Raw genomic sequence first — 9,940 nt, forward strand, 5'->3', positions numbered from 1 at the left:
CTGATCATTTGGTTCAACATGCTGCGCTTTGGGTTCCTCAACCGGTTCCTTCCCTTCACCCTGATCATCGTCTTCAAGAGTGGGTGTCTGCACTGGGGGTACCTCATCCGGTTCCTTGACTTCACCATCATGATCAGTTGGTTCAACACGGGGTGAGGCATCTTTGTTGGGAAGAACTGTATCCTCAGGTTCGTCCGGTTGCAAAGGGGGTGACTTGGCTTGAATGGGCTGAACTGCAGCCTGTATATCTTCCAGTTCAACAAGGAGTGATTCATCGTCAATGTCCACACCTACATCCTCAACATCTTTCGGTTGAACAGGGAGTGACTGATCTTCAGTGTGCAGAACTGCATCATCGAGATCATTCGGTTCCACGTGATCCGAACGATTTTCATCAGGGGGCATAACTGCATCCTCAGGTTCGTCCGGTTGAAAAGGGGGTGACTTGGCTTGAATGGGCTGAAATGCAGCCTGTACAACTTCCTGTTCAACAAGGAGTGATTCATCGTCAATGTCATGACCTACATCCTCAACATCTTTCGTTTGAACAGGGAGTGACTGATCTTCATTGTGCAGAACTGCATCATCGAGATCATTCGGTTCCACCTGATCTGAACGATTTTCTTGATGGGGCATAACTGCATCCTCTAAATCATTCTGTTCAACCCGTGTTGTTGGATTGTCTGCATGGTCCTCCAATGCAGTCTCACATGTGTAATCAACCCGGGGACTAATGACTTTCAAGCCCGCACACGGTAAAGTGTCCACAAGTGCCTCCCTTGTAGGATCTTCCACACCTACATGAACCGGACCATCGATCACCACCTTCAAGTGTTTCATGAACCCTTCAGACTCTCTGAGGTTCAGGAAACCGGCCTCAAAAAAGGGCTTCAGATCGATGTTGCGTTTCTCCAACTCCCCGGATAGGTAATTCAGCTGTTGGGCTGTATCTTTAAAAGTTTGCAGGATTTTGGAGGTCAACAACTGTACATTATGAAAAACAGACTTCATTAATCTTGAAAACAGGATAATAATGAACAATGGGAGTCAATTTATTGTTTCCACATACCTCATTATCGTCTTCTTTTACTTCAACCGAGTCAACTGGATTCTCGGGTTGTCCAACTGCTAGGCGCGCCCTTGCCCTGCCCAGCCCAAAACCACCGGCACGACCTTCTAAGTTGGTAAACTCTAACACGCTGACGTCATCCCAACAGGAGATAATTGGAAATTTTCTCTCGTAGGGGATACGTTCACCTTCCACAAAAACACCATCTAGGTAGCAAATCTGGAGTAAAGGAGTGGGAAACATGTTAGAAAATATTACATATCTATAAATCATATATAAGAGAGGCAACAATACTTACCGATAAAAGGGTTATAGGTCCATCGAAATATGGATTTTTATCTTTACTTGCTTTTTCTTTCCAACTTCTTACACTGTCAACCAATCGTTGTAGTGTAAAGTGGCACCAGTTCAGTTCCTTTATGTTATCAACCTCCATTAAGGATTTGAGAATTTTGAACCTGAAATGAAAAAAATACATTTGTCAGTATTCAAAAATACAATTAGATATATAATAGGTTTGAATACATGTTTACCTGGCTCGTGAATTTTGAACAGGACATAAAAAACTAGAGACAACAAAGACAACGAAGTCTATTTTGAAATCGTTGTCTGCACTTGTGTTACTTAATATCTTGGGGATCATAGAAAGTGTTTCGGGAGCTTTTGAGTCTTCCCCGGTCCATCTGGTCTTCCAATCCCTCAAGAAATTAAAATAATCAGGGTCCTTAGTCTTGTCCAACCCAACGGACTCGACTACGTTCATTGCCCCTCTAGGGAGGTTCATCACGAGCTGTACGAGATCTTCATCGATACGGATCTCATCACCGTTGGCCAATACCAGAGAACTCTTATCCGGGTCAAAACATTGGACTACGTGTCTGGAAAAATGAGCCAGGCACTTGGAGACGCCCATTGTAAGAAGAGAACCAAACCCGATTTCCTTCACGGCTTCCCTCTGTTCTACGCTCAATTGAGGAATGAGTTGAGCGAGGCCATGAGGTGATGATCTGGTTAGAAATGTCAGTTTACGTTTCTTGCGGGTTTTGGTTTTTTGGGGAGATGGGGGAAACTCTTCATCGAATGGGGTAGTAGACGGAGAAATATTAGTGGTTTCTGGGGGTGGTTCTGGTAACTCTTCATCGACTGTTGGAGTGGAGGTAGGAATAACATTTGGTTTTTTTTTTAGGGGGAAAAGGTGGTGGTAAAATCTCATCAGTACCTGCAGCAACATCAGTAGCTTCGACAGCAACTGTGGAAACTGATTCAGCAGTCATCGACGACTTAGTATTCGTCTTCGGATTTCTCTTCCTCTTCCTTTCATAGGTCCTCGAAGTCATTAATTTTGGTGGGATAGCATAAATCAGTATTATACGAAATAAATTTAATAAACATGTGTAAAATTAGTATAAACACAATAAGATGAACATACCTCTCTGGTTTAGTGCTGGGATTGACGTTGGATGCCGGAGTGGGTGCAGTTTCGTTTTCGGTTATGCTCCTACAAACTTGCAAGACGACCTCTCGGGAGTCGATGGGATGATCCACTTCCATGTTGTTGCCTTGGTTACCCGACATGTTCAGAAGAAATCCTTGTAGTATAAACGAAATATCTAGGGTTTCGACGTTCAGTGTTTGGATTATCGCCGGGAGATAGAGAGAGAAGAATATGAACAGTTGCTTATGAAAATGAAATTGAGGGATAGTCGGCTTGTAGCGGGAAATTGAAATTATATCAACTAGTCATGGAAGCGAATAAATATTCGTTCGATATCCTAAATTCATAAAAAAATGATAAAAATAAATGTAAAATAAAAACTATTCATAGAAGCGAAGATTTATTCGTGGAATGTAAATGCACGGGTAAGTGAATTTACATGACAGGCAAGTTGGCTTCTCATGTGAGGGGAGGTTGTTTTACATGAACGTCAGGCTAAAATTATTTGAAAATAAGAAATCTTCGCTTTCAATCGTCTACTCGAAATACAAAATTCAAGCGAATATTTGGTCGTTTACTGATTTTCAATTAAAATTAATTACATTAACATTTATTAATAAACGGAAAAAAAAAAAAATATAGCCAAGGAATTGAAGCGAAGATTTGTTCGGTTGCTGCATGTCATCTACAATTAATTGAATTAATATTTAATAATCGGAAATAGAAAATCCATGTCAGTTGGGTCTTTACATACACGGGTAAATGTGTTTACATGGTAGGCAAGCGGTCTTTTCATGGGTGGGTAGGGGGGTTTTACATGAGTTTTTAATTAGAATTAATTGAAGCAAATATATCTTCGCTCATGAAGGTCTCCAGCCAAAAAAAATGAAATAAAAAAAAAAGGAAATAAATAGAAAAGTAATTGAGGCGAAGATTTGTTCGGTTGCTGCATGTCATCTTCAATTAATTGAATTAATAATTAATAAATGGAAATGTGAAATCCAGGGCAGGCGGTCTTCTCATGGGTGGGTTGGGGGGTTTACATGAGTTTATAATTAAAATTAATTGAAGCAAATATATCTTCGCTCCTGAGGTTCTCCATGCCCAAAAAAAGAAATAAAAAAAGTAAATAAAATTCCTAGAAAATAAAAGATTGAATTACTTGAAGCGAATATTATATCGCTGCCTGTGTTATTTAATAAATTAAATTAATATTTAATAAACGTAAAGAAAATATCCCTGTCAATTCGGTCTTTACATGGACGTGTAAGTGTATTTTCATGAACGGCAGGCGTTCTTCTCATGGGTGGGTATGCGGGGTTTACATGAGGGTCATGGCAACGGGCGTGTAGATCAGAGCGAAGATATCTTATCTGGGTATTATCTGAATATTATATTATTTTCTGGCGTTAACGGGCGCTTCCGTTAACGGCGTCTTGTGTGAACCCGGGCCTAAACCCGGATTCCGGATTCTCCCTCCCTCCGTCTCCTGCCCAGATTGATTTATTATTAAATTAATAATGCTGCAATCTGATTGGTCCGCCACAGGGGAACACGGCAATCGGTAGCAGAAGAACTGAACTGATTATGGGGACCTAGTGAGAGGCATTGATTGAGAAAATAAGCATTTATTTGAAATTCAAATTATTACAACAATAAAAAAAAGTTTCAAATAAATAAATATTATTAATTTTGTAAATATAAGTTTTTTTATGTTATTATTATTATTTATATTTAATTAATATTTTTTAAAATTAAACTTTTTTATGAGTTTAATTACAACTTTTGTACTATTTTAATTAAATTATGGATTTTAATTATCTTAATTAAAACTGGTGGTCAAAATTTTAATGCTATCCAGGAAGTCCGCATAATGTTAGGGTCTAAATTTCAATGATATCTGCCAGCCTATCCAAAAAGAAAATTGGCAGAGAAATTTCAAATGTAGACAATGAGATATTAGGAGCACAATAGTTTGATTTAAATGTAAAATGTAAGAAAAAATTGTTGTCATGTCTGTTTTTCCATTTTATTTTTTTTTGGGTGTTTTATGAAATGACAATTTTATAGTTTTCAAAAAAATAAATATAAAATATTTTATATTTTACAAAATCCAATGTTGAGTGTTTCTTAAAATTATTTACCCATTTAATTAAGAAACAAAGATTTATTGCAATATATATATAAATTTTACAATAAATTTTTGTTTCATCTATATGTCCCACTATTGGTCCATACATGTCCCACTAAAAAAGAAAATTGGACTTATGCTACAAGCTCCAACTCCGCGTATAAATTTTACAATAAATTTTTGTTTCATCTATATGTCCCACTATTGGTCCATACATGTCCCACTAAAAAAGAAAATTTGACTTGTGCCACAAACTCCGACTCCGCGTAATAATTATAAAGCACACTTGGGATATCATTTCTATCTTCCTTGTTCAGATTTTCTTCATTCATTTTTAGAAAGAAACACACACGTATAGAGAGAACAAAACATATATACAAATGGCAGAAACGGTTTGTTTGAATGTAGGAGGAAAGATTGCAGAATTGTTGTTTAAGCCAATTCAACGACAATTTGGCTATCTCTTCTGCTTCAACAATAACATTCAAGAGCTCCAAACTCGACTAGACCAACTAAAAGCATTGAGAAACGATGTACAAGCAAGGGAAGATGCTGCAAAGAGGATGCGCCAAACTCTCGGTGAAACAGCCGAGTTGTGGACTAAGGATGCAAATGGAATAATTGTAAAAGCAGAGAGTGTTCTCAATGATAAGGCCCAGCTTCTAAAAGGGTGCTTCTCAATCAAATGGTGTCCTAATATAAGCTTGCGCTTTTCATTGGGCAGGAAGGGGAAGAAGTTATCTCTCGTTCTCATCGAGCTTCTTCAATCCGGTGGTCAGTTGCCACACACAGGTCACGCCTTACCCATGCCGTCCATAAATATGCGCGATTACAATGGAGATGCTCAAGATTTCGACAGTCGAAGTCAGATTATGCAAGACATCATTCATATGTTAAGGGACGACAATACAATGTTAATTGGGATATGCGGGATGGGAGGCATTGGAAAGACAACGTTCGCTATGCAAGTTCTTCAAAAGGTAAAAGATTTCCATAAACATTTATTTGAAATTCAAGTTATTTCGTCTGTCTCGAGTAGTCCCAATTTCAATGTTATCCAACAAAAAGTGGCAGAGATGATAGGAGAGTTTTCAGTTAAAGAAATGGTGAATGAGTTTGAAAGAGCGCATTGTTTACGAAACGCTCTTAGTAACAAAAAAGTTGTTATCTTGTTGGACGATGTTTGGGAAGAGTTTGATTTAAATGCTTTTGGTTTTCCATTAGCAAAATCAGATGCTGGGTGTTGCTGTAAAATTATTTACACATCTAGAAATAAAGATTTGTGGTCAGGTGAACAGAACATTACCAAACAAGAAATCTCTCTTGAAATATTGTCAAGTGAAGAAGCCTCGAATTTGTTTAAAAGAAAAGTGAATATGTCTGATGATGATATAGAATTCCATTGGAAGAATGAAATAGGAAGAAAAATTGTGAATGAATGTACAGGACTGCCCCTCGCGCTTGAGGTCGTAGGATGCGCTCTTGTAAATAAGAGCAAATACGCGTGGAACGATATGCTTTTCAAGTTGCAGCGTCAACAACTACATAATGACAAGATAGACAAAGTCGTGCAGACGAGTTATGACTTGTTAGAAGATCCCAATGCCAAATGTTTGTTCTTGCTATGTTGTTTATTCCAAGATGATGAAGAGATTCCTATTGAGACGTTGTATCGCTATGCAGTGAGTTTGCAACTCTTCGAAGGTATGAATGATTTAAAATGTATAAGTGATCGTGTCTACACCTTAGTAGACGACCTAACAAGGAAACATTTACTAATAAAGGTTAAAGAATATGGAGTGAAGATGCATGATGTGGTGAGAGACGTGGGAATTTCAATTGCAAAACAAGAACACAACGGTTTTAGTTTTCTAAAGTGTCATGATGAACATGAACACGAGAACATCCTTATTCCACACACTAAGATGATTTCTATATTATTCCAGAAGGATTCAGAAGTCCCTAATACTATGGAGTTTCGAGGCTCAAAATTGGAACTACTAAGATTGGATAGTTCACAATTTTATGCTAAAATATCAGGAAATTTATTTCAAGGTGCGAATAATCTCAAAGTTCTAGATATGGTCGGCGGCATGATTACTGAGTTTCCATATTCTTCTTCTTTTCCATACTTAGCCAAGTTGAAGATGTTATCCTTAGAGGGATTGACTTTGTATATGACAACCAATGTATCTTTCATTGGACATATTAATAGCTTGGAGATTCTCAGCCTTCGAAAATCCCACATAAAATCTTTGACAAACGAAATAAGTAAGTTAACAAACTTAAGATTGTTGGATTTGTCTGGATGCAATTGTTTTATAAACAATGGTGTTTTATCTAGGCTTACTAATCTACAAGAATTGTATATGTGGGGGAGTTTTAAGAATTGGAGGCTACAAAAAGAAGACGTTCATGGTGGAGACAATAATGCAGCAGCAGGACTAGATGAATTGAATTGCTTACCTAAATTGTGGAGATTGGAATTGGAAGTACCCAACATAGAACAAGTGCCGAGAGGTGTTAGGCTATTTTCTTCTTCAAAGTTAGAAGAATTCAAGATAAGAATAGGAGGAGAAGAAAATATTAAATTTGGAAGTGGAGAAAGACAACTGTTGTTGAAAAATGTTGGAGACAATAACAGTTTGTTACATGAACTTGGCATCTTAATAGAAAAGGGCATTACCAGTTTATCTATAAGCAATGATCTTGGCATGTGGGAAAAAATGCATTTAAACAGTTTCCTATCATTGAGAAAAGTTTTCCTTAAACATTGTGGATCAATTATTACTCTTTTCCCACAGTTACAATCATCGCCGCAGAATTCTGAAATTGAAGATATCAATGGACTTGGGCGCTATTTGAAGCATATCGAAATATATGAATGCAATCAAATGAGGCACTTATGTTCTACAACAATATCGAGGCATCTCACAAATCTTCAAGTTCTTATTCTCCAAAATTGTGAGAGGATAGAAGAGGTTGTTAATATTTACAATGAGGCGGAACAACTCAAGAAAATTGAGTTCAATGCTTTGGAAGATATTAAATTTCTTAACTTGCCGAGGCTGGAATGTTTTTGCAAAGGAATAAACGAGATTCATTTCCATAAATTAAAGACATTGAAGCTAGAAGGATTGGAGCAATTTATCTTTCCGACTAAGGTACGACTATATATATATATATTTCATTATTACTATGTACACAAGTTTTAGTAATAAAAGAAAAGATCAATCAATTAGTTTAAGGAGAAAACAATTACATATTGTATTAAATGTGAGTAATTTTTAATTATATTTATTATTTTGTAGTTGGAAATACCTTGTTTGGAGGTGTTGAATATCTTATCTATTCCAAATATTGTAAATTGTAACATCGTGGCTCCATCCCTAAAAGAGTTGTACATTAAAAGATGTCACAACTTGAGATATGTCTTCTCGACCAGATTCTTGATAAGTATTTCTCGTCTCGAAATTCTAACCATTAGAGAATGCAAAATGTTGAAGGGAGTAATAGGAGTATCTACGAGTGTAGAAGAGCAGTGGGAAAAATCAATTGAATTCTCTAGTTTGATGAGATTGCATCTCAGATTCTTAGACAAATTCACAAGTTTTGTCATCGACAACAACAATTTGGACGACGAAGAGGAAAAGCCGCAGCAAAAATCGCTATTTTATCATGACGAGGGTAATAGTAAGTGAAAATTTGTTCTTAGTTAAGGGTATTGTAATATGGAGATTTCCCTGATTAATGTAAATGGATGTATTTTATTTTGTATGCAGGTCTCATTTCCTTGCTTAGAAATGTTGTGTATAGAATCATTGGCAAATATAAATTATATAGTAGGATGGAGAGATGGACGTAAAAAAGAGCATAGGCATCTTCATGATTTTGACAAGAATTTTTACTTTGAGTTGTACTTGTTTAATTTAGGAAATTTAATACATATCTATGATATCAACAAGCCAGGAGTTGCAATGCTTTTATTTCAAAACTTGACAGTCCTGAAAGTTGGTGGATGTACGAAATTGAGATATTTGTTTTCGGAGAATATAGGTAGAGTCGCTGGCAAGCACCTTGTGAAGCTAGGAATCTCTAATTGTCCAATGATGGAAGTGGTGATGAAGAAAAATGATGAATTAATAGAGGATGATGATGATAAATCTGGAGGAGGAAGTAGTTTTCTCGAAAATAGTCATTTCTTTCCACTCCTTGGGACATTGAGACTCAGGAAGCTACCAACTTTGAGGAGCTTTAGTGATGATGTGTCTTATACCTTGTCCCTTACCCTCACTCTTGAAGCTCTTGGTATTAAGATGCCCCAAGCTAGAGGCACTCTCTTCCGGCTATTTGGATTCTCCAAGGCTGCATACTTTCAATTGTAATGGTGATGAATTAACACCGAATACTTGGAATGGTGATATTAACAACGAATTGCGACATTTATTTTTCAAGGTACTCTCTCCCTTCTATCACACATTTATTTTTGTCGTAATGATTCTTTCTTATAAAGATTTTATAGTTAAATTGACTAGATTATTTTTGATAGACACAGAAAGAAGAACCAATAGAGAGACCGGAGAAAATGGATGAAGATGATGATGAATTAGTGAATTGGGTAAATCACTCAAACAAATTAAGAAGCAATTAATGGGAAAGTATGTTCTGTTCTGATTTGTTATCTGTTATGTTCTGTTCCATACATGGTTTCTCAAATTACATGTGATTACTAATGTAAGTATGGACATTATTCACATGGTTGCTCATCTTACTGTTGTCTAGTCTAGGGCTGCTTACCTAATTAATTGATCACTTTTTGTGGGAAATTAAAATAAGTATCTGCTTAATTTGTTTTTGCTGATCATGAACCTTGTTTCGCGACATGCATGCAGATTGGTAAGAATTAAGAGAAATCAGGAGACAAAGAAAAAAATTGCTCAAGTCAAGAAACTATAAAGCATATAGAAGAAGATGAAGTAACACTATTCTCAAATTAGAAACCCTCCAATTTGTTTCCAAAAAAAGTCTTTCTACATTACCATTGATTCATGTCAAGAATTTCACTACATATTTTGATTTATCCAACCTCCAGAACTGAAATAATTTGCATTTAGCTTTCTACCCAATTCATACTAATATTTTTCCTGTCATCTTAAAACTGCCTTTTACATCTTATTGACATTACTAAATTATGTGACTGATTCAAGTGTTTTGCTATGAACCTTGTTTTGTTCCATGCAGATTGGCAAGACGGGAAAGTAGGAGATGAAGAAAACGTTTGTTGAAGCCATGAAAGATAAATCAT

The 9,940-nt window shown here is 36.4% G+C and overlaps 1 protein-coding gene across 2 annotated transcripts; it reads left to right on the forward strand.

The window, feature by feature from the left end:
* Positions 1-4,978: 4,978 nt before the first annotated feature.
* LOC124933565 (probable disease resistance protein At4g27220) lies at positions 4,979-9,313 on the forward strand. 2 transcript variants are annotated; one of them, XM_047473980.1, is made up of 4 exons: positions 4,979-7,799; positions 7,947-8,322; positions 8,419-9,090; positions 9,185-9,313. In XM_047473980.1, exons 1-3 carry the CDS (start codon positions 5,016-5,018, stop codon positions 9,018-9,020), a joined length of 3,762 nt encoding a protein of 1,253 aa, XP_047329936.1. In that variant the 5' UTR covers positions 4,979-5,015; the 3' UTR covers positions 9,021-9,090; positions 9,185-9,313. The 2 variants fall into 2 exon arrangements, with proteins under 2 accessions (XP_047329936.1, XP_047329937.1); XM_047473981.1 differs by lacking the exon at positions 9,185-9,313 and having other exon boundaries at positions 7,947-8,328; positions 8,418-8,647.
* Positions 9,314-9,940: the final 627 nt, after the last annotated feature.

The sequence above is a fragment of the Impatiens glandulifera genome, chromosome 4, assembly GCF_907164915.1.
Source record: "Impatiens glandulifera chromosome 4, dImpGla2.1, whole genome shotgun sequence".
NCBI classification, from domain to species: domain Eukaryota; kingdom Viridiplantae; phylum Streptophyta; class Magnoliopsida; order Ericales; family Balsaminaceae; genus Impatiens; species Impatiens glandulifera.